The sequence below is a fragment of the Heterodontus francisci genome, chromosome 24 (assembly GCF_036365525.1).
Source record: "Heterodontus francisci isolate sHetFra1 chromosome 24, sHetFra1.hap1, whole genome shotgun sequence".
In the NCBI taxonomy this organism is placed as follows: domain Eukaryota; kingdom Metazoa; phylum Chordata; class Chondrichthyes; order Heterodontiformes; family Heterodontidae; genus Heterodontus; species Heterodontus francisci.
The window spans coordinates 19,767,932-19,788,017 of NC_090394.1; the positions used below are offsets into that span (position 1 = coordinate 19,767,932).

The 20,086-nt window shown below is 45.1% G+C and overlaps 1 protein-coding gene across 3 annotated transcripts in view; it reads left to right on the forward strand.

The window, feature by feature from the left end:
* The window catches only part of pemt (phosphatidylethanolamine N-methyltransferase), a 173,253-nt gene that overhangs the window by 97,820 nt on the left and 55,347 nt on the right, over positions 1–20,086 (forward strand). For all 3 annotated transcript variants that reach the window (XR_010977359.1, XM_068055739.1, XM_068055740.1), the window contains exon 4: positions 10,102–10,247. Coding sequence is in view for 2 of the 3 variants with exons in the window: in XM_068055739.1 (XP_067911840.1) it covers positions 10,102–10,247 (146 nt within the window). In the remaining variant the exon portion in view is untranslated. The remainder of the gene's footprint in view (positions 1–10,101; positions 10,248–20,086) is intronic.

Here is a 20,086-nt window from a genome sequence, read left to right on the forward strand (position 1 = left end):
AATATATCAATTATACATACAAAACTGAACTATTCACCCTTGTACATTCCCTTAGTGCCTGACATGCTTGTACCCTTATCTTGCCAGGTGCTTCGACACAGTGCAACCCCATTGGCTGCAGCATGGCTGGTGGAAGGCTGTTGACTTTCAGTGGTGGAGACTGTACATACGAATTAAGAGCAGGAGTAGGCCACTCGGCCCCTCGAGCCTTCTCCGCCATTCAATAAATTCATGCCTGAACTGATTTCTCCACATCACCCCCTTGCTTATCAAGAATCTATCTACCTCCGCCTTAAACATATTCATAGACTCTGCTTCCACCGCCTTTTGAGGAAGAGAGTTTCAAAGATTTACGACCCTCTGAGAGAAAAATTTCTCCTCATCTCTTGTCTTAATTGGGCAACCCCTTATTTTTCAACAGTGACCCTTAGTTCTAGATTCTCCCACAAGGGGAAACATCCTTTCCACATCCACCCTGTCAAGATCCCTCAGGATCTTGTATGTTTTAATCAAGTCGCCTCTTACTCTTCTCAATTCCAGCAGATACAAACCTTGCCTGTCCAATCTTTCCTCTTAATATAGCCGTCCATTCCAGGTATCAGTCTAGTAGATCTTCTTTGAACTGCTTCCAACACATTTACATCCTTCCTTTAAATAAGGAGACCAGTATTGTACACAGTATTCTAGATGTGCTCTTACCAATACCCGATTAGCTGAAGCATAACCTCCCTACTTTTGTATTTAATTCCCCTCGCGATAAACGGTAGCATTCTATTAGCTTTCCTAATTACGTGCTGTACCTGCATACTAACCTTTTGTGATTCATGCACTAGGACACCCAGATCCCTCTGCATCTCAGAGCTCTGCAATCTCTCACCATTTAGCTAATATGCTTCTTTGTTATTCTTCCTGCCAAAATGGACAGCTTTGCACTTTTTCAAATTACACTCCATCTGCCAGATTTTTGCCCACTCACTTAACCTATCTATATCCCTTTGTAGCCTCCTTATGTCCTCTTCACAAGTTATAGATCTGGATATAGATTGGGCAAATCAAATCAGTCACAATACCGTAGAGGAGGAATTCTTGGAGTGTATACGGGATGGTTTTCTGGACCAATACGTTGAGGGACCAACTACATAACAGGCCATCCTAGACTGGGTATTGTGTAATGAGAGAGGAATAATTGACAGTCGAGTCGTGCAAGACCCCTTGGGGACGAGCGACCATAATATGATAGAATTCTTCATCAAGATGGAGAGTGATGTAGTTGATTCTGAGACAAGAGTTCTGAATCTTAGTAAAGGAAATTACGAAGGTATGAGGTGCGAGTTGGCCATGACAGATTGGGAAATGTTACTTAAAGGGATGACGGTGGATAGGCAACGGCAAACATTTAAAGAGTGCATGGATGCATTGCAACAATTGTTTATCCCTGTCTGGCGCAAAAGTAAAACGGGAAAGGTAGCCAAACCCTGGCTTACAAGGGAAATCAGAGATAGCATTATATCCAAGGAAGAGGCATATTAATTTGCCAGGAAGAACAACAGACCTGAGGATTGGGAGCAGTTTAGAATTCAGCAAAGGAGGACCAAGGGATTGATTAAGAAGGGGAAAATAGAGTACGAGAGCAAGCTTGTGGGGAACATAAAAACTGACTGTAAAGGTTTCCATAGGGATGTGAAGAGAAAAAGATTGGTGAAGGCAAATGTAGGTCCCTTACAGTCAGAAACAGGGGAATTTATTATGGGGAATAAAGAAGTGGCTGACCAACTAAATGCATACTTTGGTTCTGTCTTCACAAAGGAGGACACAAATATCATACCAGAAATGTTGGGGAATACAGGGCTTCGTGAGAGAGAGGAACTGAAAGAAATCAGTATTAGTAGAGAAATGGTGTTGGGGAAATTGATGGGATTGAAGGCCGATAAATCCCCAGGGCCTGATGGTATGCATCCCAGAGTACTTAAGGAAGTGGCCCTAGAAATAGTGGATGCATTGCTGGTTATTTTCCAAGATTCTATAGACTCTGGAACAGTCCCTACAGATTGGAGGGTAGCTAATGTAACCCCACTATTTAAAAAGGGAGGTAGAGAGAAAGCAGGGAATTATAGACCAGTCAGCCTGACGTCGGTAGTGGGGAAAATTCCAGAGTCCATTATCAAAGATTTTATAGCAGAGCACTTAGAACAGTGGTAGGATCGGGCAGAGTCAGCATGGAATTACAAAAGGGAAATCATGCTTGACAAATCTATTAGAATTCTTCGAGGATGTAACTGGTAGAGTTGATGAGGGGGAGTCAGTGGATGTGGTTTATTTGGACTTTCAGAAGGCTTTAGACTTAAGTCCCACATAAGAGATTAGCGTGTAAAATTAAAGTGCATCGGATTGGGGGTAATGTATTGCGATGGATAGAAAATTGGTTGGCGGACAGGAAACAAAGAGTAGGGATAAATGGCTTTTTGTCCGAATGGCAGGCTGTGACTAGTGGGGTACCGCAGGGATTGGTGCTAGGACCCCAGCTATTCACAATATAAATGATTTAGATGAGGGAACTAAATGTAATATCTCCAAATTTGCAGATGACACAAAACTGGGTGGGAAGATGAGTTGTGAAGAGGATGCAGAGAGGCTTCAGGGTGATTTGGACAAGTTGAGTGAGTGGGCTAATGCATGGCAGATGCAGTATAATGTGGATAAATGTGAGGTTATCCACTTTGGTAGCAAAAACAGGAAGGCAGATTATTATCTGGCTCTAAACTGAGAGAGGGGAATATGCAGCGAGACCTGGGTGTTCTCGTACACCAGTCACTGAAGGTAAGCATGCAGGTGCAACAGGCGGTAAAAAAGGCAAATGGTATGTTGGCCTTCATAGCGAGATGATTCGAGTACAGGAGCAAGGATGTCTTGCTGCAATTATACAGGGCCTTGGTGAGGCCACACCTGGAGTATTGTGTGCAGTTTTGGTCTCCTTATCTGAGGAAGGATGTTCTTGCTATAGAGGGAGTGCAGCGAAGGTTTACCAGACTGATTCCTGGGATGGCGGGACTAACGTATGAGGAGAGATTGAGTCGGTTAGGATTATATCCACTGGAGTTCAGAAGAGTGAGGGGGGATCTCATGGAAACCTATAAAATTCTAACAGGAGTTGACAGGGCAGATGCAGGAAGGATGTTCCCGATGGTGGGGGAGTCCAGAACCAGGGGTCATAGTCTAAGGATACAGGGTAAACCTTTCAGGACTGAGACGAGGAGAAATTTCTTCACCCAAAGAGTGGTGAGCCTGTGAAATTCACTACCACAGAAAGCAGTTGAAGCCAAAACATTGTATATTTTCAAGAAGGAGTTAGATATAGCTCTTGGCTCTGAAGGGATCAAAGGGTATGGGGCGAAAGCGGGAACAGGCTACTGAGTTGGATGATCAGCCTTGATCATAATGAATGGCGGAACAGGCTCGAAGGGCCGAATGGTCTACCCCTGCTCCTATTTTCTATGTTTCTATGTTACTATCCCACCTATCTTTGTGTCATCAGCAAATTTAGCAACCATACCTTTGGTCTCTACAGCTAAGTCATTTATATAAATTGTAAAAAAAAGTTGACACCCTGGCACAGATTCCTGTGGCACACCACTTGTTACATCTTGCCAACCAGAAAATGACCCATTTATGCCTACTCTCCGTTTCCTGTTGGCTAGCCAATCTTCTATCTATGCCGATATGTTACCCCCTACACCATGAGCTTTTATTTTTTGCAATAACCTTCAATGTGGCACCTTATCAAATGCCTTCTGGAAATCCAAATACAATACATCCACCGGCTCCCCTTTATCCATAGGACATGTAACTCCTTCAAAGAACTCCAATAAATTTATTTATTTATTTAGAGATGCAGCACTGAAACAGGCCCTTTGGCCCACCGGGTCTGTGCCGACCAACAACCACCCATTTATACTAATCCAACATTAATCCCATATTCCCTACCATTCTCCTACCACCTACCTACACTAGGGGAAATCTACAATGGCCAATTTACCTATCAACCTGCAAGTCTTTGGCTGTGGGAGGAAACCGGAGCACCCGGCGGAAACCCACACGGTCACAGGGAGAACTGGCAAACTCCACACAGGCAGTACCCAGAACTGAACCCGGGTCGCTGGAGCTGTGAGGCTGCGGTGCTGACCACTGCGCCACTGTGCTTAAGCTGTGGTTAAACATGATTTCCCTTTAACAAAACCATGTTGACTCGGCCTGATTACCTTCAATTTTTCTAAACGGCCTGCTATAACGTCTTTAATAACCGCTTTTAACGCTTTCCCGAAGACAGATGTTCAGCTAACTGGCCCGTAGTTTCCTGCTTTCTGTCTCCCTTTTTGAATAAGGGAGTTGCATTCGTTGTTTTCCAGCCTGCGGAACCATCCTGAAACTAGGGAATTTTGGAAAATTAAAACTAGCGCATCAACTATCTCACTAACCACTTCTTTTAAGACCCTCGGGTGAAGTCCATCAGGACCCGGGGACTTGTCAGCCCGCAGCTCCAACAATTTGTTCAGTACCACTTCCCTGGTGGTTGTAATTTTCTTGAGTTCCTCCCTCCCTTCCGTTTCCTGATTTACAGCTAATTCTGGGAAGTTACTATTATCCTCTATAATGAAGCCCGATACAAAATACCTGTTCAATTCATCTGCCATCTCCTTATTATCCATTATTATTTCCCCAGACTCATTTTCTATAGGACCCATGTTCACTTTGCTAACTCCTTTTTTAAATATCTGCCGAAACTCTTATTATCTGTCTTTATATTTCTAGCTAGCTTTGTCTCATACTCTAATTTTATCTTACTTATCAACCTTTTAGTCAATCTTTGCTGTTTTTTATATTCTGTACAATCTTCTGACCTGCCACCCATCTTTGCACAATTATAGGCATTTTCTTTAATTTTGATACTATCTTTTACTGTTTTAGTCAACCACGGACGGCAGGTCCCCCCCCCTTGGAATTTTTCTTTCTCATTGGAATGTATCTATTCTGTGTATTCTGAAATATCCCCTTAAATGTCTGCCACTGCATCTCTATTGACCTATCCCTTAACCTAATTTGCTAGTTTACTTTAGCTAGCTCTGCTTTCATGCCCTCATAATTGCCCTTATTTAAGTTTAAAATACTGGTCTTGGGCCCACTCTTCTCTCCCTCAAACTGAATGTAAAATTCAATTATATTATGATTACTGCTACCTAGGGGCGCCTTAACTATGAGGTCATTAATTAATCCTATCTCATTGCACATCCCAGTTCTAGTATTGCTTGCTCTCTGGTTGGCTTCAGAATGTACTGTTCCAAGAAATTATCCAGAAAATATTCTATGTACTCCTCACTTAGGCTACCTCTGCCCATCTGATTTCTCCAGCCTATATGTAAATTAAAATCCCCCATGATTATCACCGTACCTTTCTGACAGACTGCCATTATTTCTTCCTTTGTACCCCGTCCTACAGTGTGGTTAACGATAGGTGGCCTGTACACCACTCCCACAAGTGACTTCTTGCCTTTATGATGTGTCTTCTCCACCCAAACTGCTTCTATATCCTTCTTTCTTGAACTTAGGTCAACCCTCTCTATTGCGCCAATACCATCATTAATTAACAGAGCCATCCCTCCACCTTTTCCTAGCATCCTGTCCTAAATGCCATGTACCCTTCAATATTCAGGTCCCAATCCACGTCATCCTGCAGCCATGTCTCTGTAATGGCTATCAGATCAAAAACAGAGCCTTTAGTTTTGTCCTTTTATTATTTTTGTAACCTCTAGACTTATCGGTTGATTTACTCGTAGATTTGTATGCTCTGTCCCTACCGGTCATAGTCTGTTTATCATTTCCCATATTAATATCTTTCTCGTTGCCTTGGCTCTATTCTTTGATTTACCATATCTTCCCAAATCTGATCCCTTTCCCCCACTATTCAGTTTCAAACCCTCTCCACTTCCCTAGTTATGCGGCTCGCTAGAACACCAGCCCCAGCACGGTTCAGGTGTAAACCGTCCCAGCATCCCACCACTTTCCCCTGTACTGGTGCCAGTGCCCCAAGAACCGGAATCCACTTCTACCACACCAGTCTTTGAGCCACGCATTAATTTCTGTAATCTTATTTGCCCTATGCCAATTTGCACTTGGCTCAGGTAATAATCCAGAGATTGTAACATTTGAGGCCCTGCTTTTTAATTTAGTGCCTAATTCCTCATACTGACTGTGCAGACCTCATTCCTTGTCCTGCCTATGTCGTTGGTACCTACATGGACCACGACGAGTGGATCCTCCCCCTCCCACTGTAAGTTCCTCTCCAGCCCTGAGCAGATGTCCCAAACCCTGGCACAGGGCAGGTAACACAGCCGTCTGGACTCTTGCTCTTTGCTGCAGAGAACAGTGTCAATCCCCGTAACTATACTGTCCCTTACTACCACTACATTCTTTTTTTCTCCCTCCACTTGAATGGCTTCCTGTACCATGGTGCCACGGTCAGGTTGCTCATCCACCCTGCAGCCCCCAATCTCATCCAAGCAAGCTGGAAGAACCTCAGACCTATTGAACAATCACAAAGGCTGATGCTCCTACACTCCTGCCCTCTGGGTCCCCTTACCTGCCTCAGCTGCAGCCACACTCTCCTGTCCCTGACCACTGACCAAATCAGAAGACCCTATCCTAAGGGGTGTGACTGCCTCCTGGTACAGTGTGCCCAGTTAACTTTCCCCCTCCCTGATGTGTCACAGTGTCTGCAGCTCGGCTTCCAGTTCAGTGACTCTGAGCCGAAGCTCTTCGAGCCGCAAACACTTACTGCAGACCTGTTTGCCCTGGATCACCCTGTCATCCAGGAGCTCACACATGTTGCAGCCGTGACACATCACCTGTCCTGCCATCCTTAATGCTTAATGTGGTTCAATTGACTATTTACTTACTTCGTTCAATTATTTATTTTATTTTCCTTTTCTATATATTAAGCTTACTACTGGTTACTTTACTATTTTAAATGTTAGGATTAGAATAGACCTTAACCATTGCCAGATACTTATCAGCTAGCTTCTTCCCCAACCAATCACCTACCTGCTTGCCTGTGATGTCACACTTGATTTTCTTTGAAGGGCTCGTTCCACTGAACTGGATCGGCTAGAGGATAGGTGACTGGGCAGGCTAGCCTCTCCTAGCACTCGGTGCTCTTTTCAATGAAGCCTCTCCCAGCACTCCATGCTCCTATCTGTAGATAACCTTGGAAGATGCCTCCAAGCATCTCTGGGTCTTGAGGGCCCAGCTTCAGACTGCAGCACCTTGGCATGGGTGGCAGCAGTTTTGGGATGGCTGGCTAAGAGACACCAGCAAGGCATTGGTGGAGTGGCAGTAGTGGGAGCAGAGATGTTGTCATCCTGAGAGAGGGCAGCGCTTGTGCTCCACAGAGCCACTCCCATTTGACAGGGCAACCCCTCAGTAAAGATTGCTAGTGTGCTGAGAGAAACTGCCTGGCCCCTCGAGCACTGAGATTCACATCCACAATGGCAGCTGCCTGTGCCTGGATTGCAGCAGACACAGACTGGATAGAAGCAGCCTGAGCCTGCATGCCAGCAGCCAGGGATCGCATGACCTCGGTCTGAGCTACCACTGCAGCACTGATACTTCAGCAGGATCTCACCTGTGGAAGCTGAGACAGTGGCCATCAGACCATCCATCATGGGTCAGTCTGGGGCAATGCTGCTGTAGAGGTTCCCACCACTTCTATGCTGGAAAGGATGGGCTCCAGGCTCTGCATGATGCCCTGCGCCATGATGGAACTGGACTCTACCGTGCTCCGAACTAGTGACTGAGGGCTATCTGGCAGGCCTGCCAATGCACCAGGCACTCAGTATGCATGCACTTCACTGTTTTCCTATTGTCTACCCCAAAGAGGTCCTCCTCTGAGTCCCCTGCAGCAGAACTGGGGTGCAACCTCACCCTCCAGGAATTCACACACGAGTTGAACCACGCCCTTGTCCTGGCTGCAGTGACTCACCAGGGGGAATTTTATGGAGGTGACAGGGGTCTCGGCCGTTGCTGGAGAGCCAGCGAGAGATGCGTGTTGCCTCCTCCCTGGGAAGGCTGGCCGTATTATGAGCCAGTCAGGTAATTAACAGGCTACTGGTGGGCCTTCCCCAGTATCAGGATTCCGGGGGCGAGAAAGTCCGCTGAGAACTGCTGTTCCAGCAGCAGCTGGCAGCTTTTTTGCTCAGCAGTGCCACCAGAGAGGCAGTGGCTGCTGCAGAAAATACACCCACCAGAGGCCCAGGATCACTGAGCGACCCAGGCAAAGATGAGTGATGGCAGGAAGGTTTTTGCAGGGGAGGAGGTGTAGTGGGATCGGCAGTAGGACAGCAGAGTGGCTCATAGCAGGGCCCCTCTTTTCCCAATGCTGGGTCCCTCGCAGGCACTGAGTGCCTTTGAATGAGGTACCCTTGCTGGGAGCTGGCGAGCAACCCTCACAGGCTTGCATGTCATGTTCCCTGCATGGCAACAGGCCTGTGTGTCATTGGGCTAATTCCAGTGATGGCGGGAAGAAGGCGTTAATTGCCCCTTAAAGGCCTCAATTGGCGGCTCGACCGGAGGCCGTCCATAGGCCTTTCCGCCACAGATATAATCGGGGTTGAGGCTAGAAGGTGGTCGGGTCCCCACCCACACCATTACCCTCCCGATTAAATGTCCTTCCCACTTCTAAACTCGCCAAGGGAGAGTGTGCAGGTCCTGACCCTAAAATAGCCTCTAAAGTATGCGCTTAACGAGTGTTAGGTCGAGTGATGATGCTGCTGCCTCCAGGCTATCTTTCTGTTTTTGCCCTCGACTTGCTTCTGCAGGGGTTGAGCAACCAGCAGCTTCTGACTATCTGAAAGCAGAAAAGCATAAGGTGAGGATTGGGGTAAGGGAAGGCAGGGGATTGAAATCAGGAGCCCCATGGTTACTCCATCTGCAGTTTCCATTTCATGATACTGTTCAGGATGGAGAAGGTACATAAGGTAGCAACTTACCATCATCCAGAATGGCCTGCGCTACGCTGGATGTCACTGGCTCCTTGGTACTGCTGCACATTATTCTAACAACCATTTCTTCTGTGCCCCTGAGGGGAAGTATATCGCCTGGTGCTCCTCGGGTCCTCTGGATGTCTCTCCTCTTGTGAGCCACCTTCTCTTGCAAGAGAGAGGGCAGAATGTCTTTGGTGATTTAGTGTGTTTGGATGATGCCTGTCATAGCGGAACAGCTGGAGGTGTGTGTTGGCTGTGAGGGTGTGTACGCAGCTGAAGTGCTTCGAAGATGTGTGTGTGGGTGAGGTGTAGTGCTGAGCCCTGAATCTCAGGGAGTGGTGATGAGGGTGTTGTGCATTGAGCACTGAGAGAGGTGGTGGTGATATGGGAGATCTGAGATGTGATGTGCAGATGCAGCCACTCACCTTGACCACCTGAATGAGGTCATTAAACGTTTAGGAACTGCTGCCAGGTCCATGGAGCTACACTCGACTATCCTGGCGACATGCTCCCACTCCCTTCTCAGGGTCACTCTGGAGGGCTTCTTGCACCCCACCAGGAATATGGCTTCCCTCCTGGCTTTAGCCACCTGGCAGAGTGCGTGCTGGCTGGTGTCACTGAATCTGGGATCTCTCTCCTTCCCTTACAGCTACATGGGTTCTCTATGAGTGGCCAAAAACAATTATCCAGTAGCCTGCAGTGCATTGCTGTAACGTCCCTCTTTTAGGGATTGTGCCTGGAACACATGCTTTCTACCAAATGCTCCCCGGCCCCCTGAACACCAGAGTTGCACCTTTGCACACCACAGTCATGGAAGTACAGTAGGTGGAGCAATTTTTGGTCTTACCCACCCCATTTCCAACAGGCATCGGGGCTGTGGTCCGCAGCATGACCACACCCAAAAATAAGGATGATTAAATTTCACAGCCTCTTTCTGCTGGATGGTCAGAATTGAAGTCTTGTTCTTCCAACTACAGAAACTAAAACAGCCGGAACTCTGCTTGTCCAAGCAACAAAGCTGATTCATGTTTAATTTCTTGTCTAACAAGTGCTGTTTGTGCCTTTACTACAGTTTTACTGAAGCAATGAAGATTCAACCAAAGGTTCAAGTCCTTAATAGTGCTGCAGCTTTTTACATAGGCCTTGGCCTGATACTACTCGGCACCCTCTTTGTCCTGAGCAGCTTCTTTGCACTGGGATTCATCGGTACATTTTTGGGTGAGAACAATTACTCTTTACCTTACTGGTGATAATTGTCAAGTAAATAGGGATTTTATATTAAGTTCAGTTTCTCTGATCTAAACTTACTACTATTTTTATGGCTGATAATCACTTGGTGTATAGTCAATACGATTTATGTTAAAACTGGATTTATGAAACTGTGTTGCAAGAGTTTAAGATTTTTCCCTACACAGTAATAACTGTTGCGTATATTGAGCTTATTTGGTAGCATGTTTCCCTCCTAGTCACAAGACTGTGGGTTCAACCACCCTCCAGGACTTGAGCATGAACCTGGGCTCAAATTGCAGTGCACTGGTGAGGGACCGCTGCATTTCTAGAGGTGCCGTCTTTTAAATAAGACTTAAAACTGTGGCTCTGTTTAAAGGGATTTAAAGATTAAAGAAGAGTGGGGAATTCTCCTGGTAGTCTGACCACCATTCATCCCCTAACCAGCAACACCAAAACAGATTAACTGGTCATTTACCTTAGTGTTTGTGGGAACTTGCCATCTGTAAAATTGGTTTCCGCAACTGTACGTATAACAATAATGATGACATTTCAAAAGTAATTAATTGGTCATGACATGCTTTGGGATATCCTGAGGACATTGAAAGTGCAAGTCCTTTCTATTCAATTCAAAAAAAACTTTTAAATGAACAAAAATTAAGTTCAGTATTCATTTGCTATGTACTTTGCTCAACTTGCTTTTTATCATTTGCTGATTTTCAATGCAGCCGTTTATGAAGACTTTGCGTAATTTTCACTTAGGCAAAAAATTGACAGAATTGGAGTCTATGGAAAGGAAAATCAGGTCGTGTGTGTGTGACAGGTGGGCAGGGTGCTGGACAGGCAGGGTTGGGGCAGGCAGGTGGGGTGTGGGGTAAGCAGGCGGAGTGTATAGCGAGTAGGGTGGTCACTGCCAGAGGCCAAGAATACCAGACCAGCAGCACTGTGGCACGGGAGGAAAGACATCACCACGCATGGAAATGATGTCATCATGGGCCTCCCATTCATAAGCCTGTAAATAAGAAATACACCAGAACCACCTGCGTTTATGTGTATAATGGATTAATTTCAAAGTGAAGAACATTGATGAGAACAGCAAACTGAATCGCATTGTATTCCTGGATCTTCATTGTCTCTTAGACTCCTGTATTTTGCAAAATTAATTTTAGGTGCATGCCTCTTTAAATGATTATGTCCAAAGCCTAGTATACCAGACATAATGGCATCTGGTACTGTACCATGGACAGACCAGCTAAAAGCCGGACTTTCTGGTAGAAAACGGGATGACTGGCCACCCTAGTGGCAGGCAACATTTGGGGCAGATGGGTGGGGTGTGGGGCAGGCGAGGTGTATAACTTACCTCATCCACTGCCTGCTTGATTCCTGCCCAAAGTTAAAATCAGGGCTACAATGTTTGGACTATCGGATTTTGAATGATGTACTGGCAGCAAGAAGTGTCAGGTGCAGCAATAATTATGGTTATACTTTCCACTAACTTATAATCTATCTCACTAAATAAATTACATGATGCCAACTCAACATAGGCTTGGATTAAAAGGACTTTGCAGAGCTAATTATGATGTATTACAACACAGTAGAAAATAAAAATAATTTCCCTCTGGACTGTATTCCAAAATGACATTCTATTCTCAAGAATGCGACATTGGTTTTTAGTGATGCTACTAATCCCACAGCACAATATTGCGTGGTTCACAACGCTCAAAACAACACAGCAGTAAGTATGGGATCTGTAAGTACCAGTGTATCTCCTATGGCTTTTTTATCTTGTAAGACAGAAGATATGACGTCTTTCCAACCTGTGTCCTTTGTCTTCGTGTTGCTATTTTGATCTCTCTCTGCTCCAGTTTGTGTGTTTCTTTCTCTTCTCTTCTGCTTTTCTTCTCCAGTTGTTTTTCTTGAGTTCTCTAGAAAGTACATTCATGTCTATCTTTTGAAGCTATTGTAAATGTAGGTATGCATTCAAACATATTGATCAAGAATTTGCTGGAGCGGGGGAATCTGTATGTCCTACAGGTTAGACTTTTTCCTGTACCCATCAGCTCAAAAACATTTTGGCCACAAAGTTGCTGGAAGTGTGAACTCATAACTGCCAAATGGTGAGGGCAACAGGCCTTAGTGAACAACAGGACGAAGAGAGATGAGACTTAACCAATGAGACTACAGATTCATAAATAAACAGAGGAAGGATCGAGAAGGAGGGTGAATTAGAGTGAGCAAATTAATTGTCAAATCAGGTACAGAATGTTATGGTCAAGTGAGGAGGGGTTGAAGGGCTTCCCTCTTTTCCCTCTCCTTGTTAGACCACAACAGGTTTAATTCTTTCTCAGAGTAGATGTACTGTCCGATTCAGTAGGTGTTTGATTATTTACATGCGATGATCATAACCAGAAGCAAATGGACAGGTTTTTTTGAGTTAACAAAAAAAAGGTTAACTTTATTGTACCTAAACCGAACTAATAAAATAATAAATAACACGCCAACTTTCATTCTCACATGCACACACACAAATAGGTTACAGAGTAGAGAAAGGTAGATTGGTTGAATTAGAGTCCATAAAAAAAGATATACAGTCTGTGGAATTTGGTGATTCGGCTAGCTTCTAGCTTAAATCGGTGGTCCTGAGGCTTTTAGTTCGAAAAGGTAGATGACTGGTTCGGTGAGTCTGTTGGGGAAGCGATGCCAATGATTTCTTCCAGCGGGGTATCTGATTGTAGCTGGAGCATGCAAAGGTGGTCAGTCAACAAGCAGGATTTGAAAGCTTTCAAGCTGGAATGGAGAGCGAGAGGGGGGGGGGAGGAGGGGAGGAGGGGAGGGGAGGGGGGGGGGGGGAACCCCCAGTTAGGGTCTGCCCATGTCAGAGTCCAGTTGCTTCTCTGCTGCAGAGAAAACACCAGCTTAAAACCACAGGTGGGGGAGGGGTTTGTCACATGACAGTGACTCAGTGATTCAAACATAGCAGTTAGTAATTTTTCTTCTTGCTAAAAGAAAGAGAACAAACAATTCCCTTAAACTAAATAAAAACAAGAAATGCTGGAAATACTCAGCAGGTCTGGCAGCATCTGTGGAGAGAGAAGCAGAGTTAACGTTTCAGGTCAGTGACCCTTCTTCAGAAGTTTAATTCCCTTAAACTTCCTGGATCTTGATTCTTGCTGGGAAATGCAGCCATTTTGTCTCCCTCCTTGCAGTCCTTTGCAATGTAGGATACATGTTGCAAACTAGGTGATCATTTTAAGCTGCCAGCAGTCATCCTTTTTTAAATGTTCTTTTTAAATTTCTTCAACAAAATATAGTCAGATCTCCAGTCAGTGGACCAAATAAAACCATCTTTGGACAAAACACATTGGCGTAACAAGGAAGAGAAATCAAGAGGGAAGGAAAGATGGGATTAAGAGAGACAAAGGAAAAGTACAAAGAATGTTTAAAAAATTTTAACATTTGGCATTTTAAAAATCTCTGACACCTGAAGGAATGAGAGTCCACATTTTCAATTGTTCACTTTCTGGATAAGAGAGTTTGATTGGCAGTCACAATGATTATCGAGGCGTTAAAAGGGTGCTTACACTGTTAATGACTAGACAACTTTCTATGGCGAATTTAATGGGTATTAAGGGTGAAAATGCAGCAAATCACAGAGATGCCATTTTCCCAGAGCTAATGTCAGAACAGCCCAAATTGGCCAGCAGCTTGTGGCGGTTTGCATTTCACGGCATATATCTACCTCACCACAAGATGCTGGTAGATTTGCACATTAATGGTGTGTGTAATGATAATGACACCATTATCTCTTTCAGCAACTTCAGGTCCATTGTTTGAAACCATTATATATTTTGGGGACACTCAACAGTTAAGTATACATCCACTCATATATTTTATGAAGCCTAGTAGATTTAAGTGTACTGTATTCATATTTTAGAAAGTAATTGTATGTTTTGAATGCATGTTGCTTGAAGGAGAACAACATCGAAACAGCGAAGTTTCTTGGGATGACTGCTTGTACTCTGGGTAATGCAGGTCAGGGGTTGAAGTAGCTTTTTTGATCTTGGCGTGTGGAGGTTAATTTGGCCTGGTAGAAAGAACCTTGAATATTGATGGTCACGTCAGTTGGGTTCATTGCTTCTTAATGCCATCGGGTTGCACGCTGTTCTGAGGGGATGCGAGACAATTTGTGTTGAAGGAGTTTCCATGTATAGACCCCGGACTGCTTGGTAAATTCCCAGTTCCAGGTGGAGGGTTCTTATCAGTAGCTTTGATGGGCATATAACCCACAGGTATTTCAGCCACATGTTTGTTATTCAGTCTACCAAAGAAGAGAAATGGATTTTCTTGCAGCAACCATTGCGCAATATAAAATATGCTAGCCTACATAGTGGTGGTGGCGGGGTGGGGGAGGTAGGGAGGTAAGGGGCATAGGGGGTGGAACACTCTCTCTTGAATAGTCAGAGCCAGCACTGACTTTGCAGCTATGGAATCGTCAGAATGTTCATGTTCTTAATTGTTTCCTGAACACCACAGACTGGTAGGATGCTGGGCCATGACTCAGGGTGTGTGAAGGGCAGTTTAATTCTGGCTACAGCCCTCCAGCAGTCATCTGGTATAGAGGAATGGTAATTTATGGAGTTTGTGTGGGGTGCTGTTTGTGTGATACAGAATTTTGAGATGACCTTCATGTATTTGCTGCAGGTGGTGGTGATCCCATGTCTCTTCCCATTCCTTGTCCATGAACTGGTGGCCTCGGACTCATCATCAGGCTTCACTCAGATGTTGTGTCCCATCCTTGGACCTGAAAGTAAATATGGTAGATTAGATGGAGATGCATCTGCAAAAGTCTGTTGCATTGTGTCGGAAAGGTTCCAAGGGAGTTAGTTTACACTAAGATCTGCAGAGTAATGCAGGGTTCTGCAGGTAGTGCTTCATCGAGAGACATCAGTAATGATTATTCTGGGAGAGGGGAATTTCATCTAGCAGGATGGTAGGACATCATCTAGTATTCATGGAGAAGCAATTCTGGTGATCCCTTTCTCATGCCATGCTCTGTGCTCACCTGAGGCGAGTTTTGGTGGGAACTGCCCATGGTATCAGATTGGGAAAAGAGCCAATATGTCTCTTCTATTTAATATAAACATAAAGTGCTGGAATAACTCAGCATGTCAAGCAGCATCTGTGGAGAGAGATGCTGCTTGACCTGCTGAGTAATTCCAGCACTTTCTGTTTTTATTTCAGATTTCCAGCATCTGCAGTATTTTGCTTTTATTTTAGTGTCTCTTCTATGTGCTTGGCTGTCCTACTTCTGCTGTATGTTTTCCCTTACTCTCCTTGCAGGTAGGAGACGGGAATACATAGAAGTTGCAACACACAAACAGGCTGTGTTGGCATTTACCATCCACACAAGTAAATAGTTCTAATGATGTGTTTCCATATTCCTTTAACCACTTTTCTTCACCTATTTAATTTTATCCTGAATGCTTTAACCAAAAAGGGAAAAGGAGTGGGCTGGCCCTGATAATAAAAATCATATAGACAGGGTAAATCCGCCACAATATCCAAGCTTGGGCTGATAAGTGGCAAGTAACATTCGTGCCACACAAGTGCCAGACAATGACCATCTCCAACAAAAGAGAATCTAACCATCTCCCTTTGACATTCAACGGAATTACCATCGCTGAATCCCCCACTATCAACATCCTAGGGGCTACCATTGACCGAAAATTGAACTGGAATAGCCATATAAATACCGTGGCTACAAGAGCAGGTCAGAGGCTAGGAGTCCTGAGGCGAGTAACTCACCTCCTGACTCCCCAAAGCCTGTCCACAATCTACAAGGCACAAGTCAGGAGTGTGATGGAATACTCTCCACTTGCCTGGATGGGTGCAGCTCCAACAACACTCAAGAAGCTCGACACCATCCAGGACAAAGCGGCCCGCTTGATTGGCACCCCATCTACAAACATTCACTCCCTCCACCACCGACGCACAGTGGCAGCAGTGTGTACCATCTACAAGATGCACTGCAGCAATGCACCAAGGCTTTTTCGACAGCACCTTCCAAACCCGCGACCTCTACCAACTAGAAGGACAAGGGCAGCAAATACATGGGAACACCACCACCTGCAAGTTCCCCTCCAAGTCACACATCATCCTGACTTGGAACTATATCGCCGTTCCTTCACTGTTGCTGGGTCAAAATCCTGGAACTCCCTTCCTAACAGCACTGTGGGTGTACCTACCCCACATGGACTGCAGCGGTTCAAGAAGGCAGCTCACCACCACCTTCTCAAGGGCAATTAGGGATGGGCATTAAATGCTGGCCTGGCCAGCAACGCCCACATCCCGTGAATGAATATAAAAAAAAAAATCAAATTGGCAAAAGTAGTTTGGAGGACAAGTTCATTGAATACATTTGAGACAGTTTCCTGGTACATCATGGTACCAACCAGGAAAGAGTTTATTTCATATCTTGCTTTGTGTAATGAGACAGGGTTAATTAGTAATCTCATAGTAAGGGATCCTCTAAGAAACAGTGATCATATGGTAGAATATCACTTTGAGTTTGAGAGTGACGTGCATAAGTTGGAAACTAGAGTATTGAACTTCATGAAAGCCAATTACATAGGTATGAGAGGCAAGTTGCCTAAGGTAGATTGGGAAATTAGCTTAAAAAGTATGATGGTAGATAAGCAATGGCATACATTTAAGGAAAAAATTCATAATTCTCAACAAATCTACCTTCCATTGAGAAATAAAAACTCCATAGAAAAAGTGATCAATCTGTGCCAAGAAGAGTGGTAAGCCTGAGGATTGGGATAGTTATAGATACCAGCAAAGGATGACCAAAAAATTGATAGAGGGAGAATATAGAATGGGTAAACAAGCCAGAAAGATAAAAATATTATGAAAGCTTTTACAAGTATGTAAAAAGGAAGATAGTAGTGAAAGTAAACGTGGGTTCCTTTAAAGTCTGAGACAGGAGAAATTATCATGGGAATGAATAAGGAAATGGCAGAGGCCTACACAAATATTCATAGGAGAAGACACACAACATATACCAGATACAGTGAGGAAGCAGGGGTCTAATGAGAGTGAGGATCTTAAAGGAATTAATATTAGTTTTTTAAAAAAAGTAATGGAGAAACTGATATAACTGAAAATCGACAAGTCCCCTAGACCCGATGGCCTACGTCCTAGGGTTCTAAAAGAGGTGGCTGCATAGTGGATGCACTGGTTATGATCTTCCAAAATTCCCTAGATTCTGGAATGGTCCCAGTGAATTGGTAGATAGCAAATGTAATACCACTATTCAAGAAAGGAGGGATAGAGAAAAATGGGGAGCTATAGGCCAGTTAACCTAACGTTAGTCACTGGGAAAATGTTGGAATCTATTATTAAGGAAGTGTTAACAGGGTACATAGAAAATGATATGATGAGGCAGAGTCAGTGTGATTTGATGAAGGGGAAATCGGGTTTGACAAATTTATTACAGTTTTTTGAGGATGTCACTAGTAGGGTAGATAAAGGGGAGCCAATGGTTGTAGGATATTTGGATTTTCAAAAGGCATTCAATAAGGTGTCCCCTGAAATGTTGTTGCATAAGATGAGGACTCATATAGAGTTGCAGGTAATATATTAGCATGGATTGAGGATTGATTAAAGGTCAGGTAACAAGGAATAAAAGGGTCATTTTCAGGCTGGTAGGCTGTTACTAGTGGGGTACCACAAGGATAAGTGCTGGAGCCTCAGCTATTTACAATGTATAGTAATAGCATTGATGAAGGGACCAAGTTTAATGTATCCAAGTTTGCTGATGATACAAAGCCAGGTGGAAAGTAAGCTGTGAGGAGGACACAAAGGGTGGAATCTTCTACACTTCGCCCTGCTGGAATGGCGAGATAATTTCCAGGTTGGGAACCCAATCAACTAAATTGTACACCTTGCCGTTGCTCTTTCCCAGAGCAAACTAATTATCATCCTGCCTCCAGGTTCCCTGACCAATCAGGGAGGGCAGGCAGGATCATACATCTAAACTAGCAATGAAGGCTCTCTATTTAAAGGGAATCCAGCAGGATTCTCAATGGCAGCAGTGATTGCAGAAATCAATCCAGTGTGAGGGAGCAAAGACCTGCAGAATGGATGGAAGACCTGGAAAGGCTGGCCCCAGGTTCGTGGACTCCTCCTTGGAGGTGATGATTCAAGCTGAGAGGTCACAGAGAGAAGTCCTCTTCCCTGAAGATGGCAGGAGGACGCCAACCAGCCTCCTGGCTAATAGTGTGGATTCAGGTTGCAGAGGCTGTCAGTAGCTGAAGTGTAGTACCGAGGACCTGGATCCAGTGCTGGAAATGGTTTAATGACCTCATGAGTGTCCTACACAGCACTCCTCGGACCTACACACCTTTCTGTCACATACATTCCTTTCTCTTCAGTCTCTTTCTCAAATTTCCATCTCAACAGACAGCGCTAACACTCACTCGCAACCTATGTCCCTTGCTCCCATTCCACACGGTCACTCTCCTCAAATGTTTACTGTCCATCCACAGCAATCAGTTAACTCCTCACACTCCTAACTCTCTGCCTCTTCTCATTGCAGGAGAACAGAGCCCACAACTCCAGGGAGAGAAAGAATACTCGGGGTGGAGCTGCAGCCATGGCCACCCTGATCACAATGGAGGAGGAAGACCAGGAGATTGGCAGGTTGGCACCAGTACAGCTGTTGTCGATGGAGCAATGGGGATGGCCCAGAGACCTGGTGACAGCATTACATATCACACTGCACTTGACCCTTAACTGCCACTCAAATCAATATCAATCAATATCACCAATATATTAAATGTCATGATCTGCACAATGCCAACTTGAAATCATATTTCACCAAGGTTCAGCACAGCTCCCACAGCTGCATTGCCAGAGCTGGCTCGGGAAATGAGGGTTGAGGCCAAGGAGTCCTCAAAGAAGGACCAGCACCCTAAGGATGCAGCATCACGTGATTCCTGCGCACACTCCGCCAGAGCAGATGCACACACCTCAGTGGGTCCAGCATCACAGATTGGTGGGGTGGCACATGGTGAGGAGCACATCACATGTGAGCGGCTGCTGGAGACAGGGACAGCAGTGGAGAGTCCCGGTCGGAGGGTGCAGGACACTTCAAGCTCTGTTCAGCTCGGCACAGACGCTGAGCCTTGGGGGACATTAACAAAAACAGATACTTGTGGAGCAGCAATGGGAAATGTGTGTGCATCAGTCAGAATTTCCACACCCTTGCACAGAAAATGGAGGAGTCTATCTCTACCATGAGTGCCATGATGCCCTAGGCATTTGCGCTGATGACCACCTCCATTGAAAGAATGGCCAACCTCATGGAGAGTCAGACGCGACAGGTCACTGAGTGCATGCTGGTCTAGACCAATGGCCTGCACTCATTTGCACAACAGCAATCAATGCATTGCCTTGGTGGCTGAATGCCACACTCACACCCAAGAGCATTCCTGCTCTTGATTAGCAGGAAAGTGAAGGTGGGCCCTGAGAGGGAAGTTGAAAGTTGGAAAAAGGGCTGATAGCAGTGAGGACTTTTCACAAAGCGCCACTGCTTTTTAGCCCTTTACCTGCCACCCCGCCGACAGACCCGCACACACTGCGTCCAACCGGATGGCGAAGTCTGCCCCTGCACGTGCAGGTGGGGCGGTCTTTGACGGGACCCTCACAGGCTCCAAAACCCAGAGGATGGCCGCCATAGCCAAATCAGAGCAGGGGAATGCCTCTGCTGAGGAGTAGCACCACGTAGAAGAAATAGAAAGTGTATGAGGAAAAGGTCTTAGTTGCAC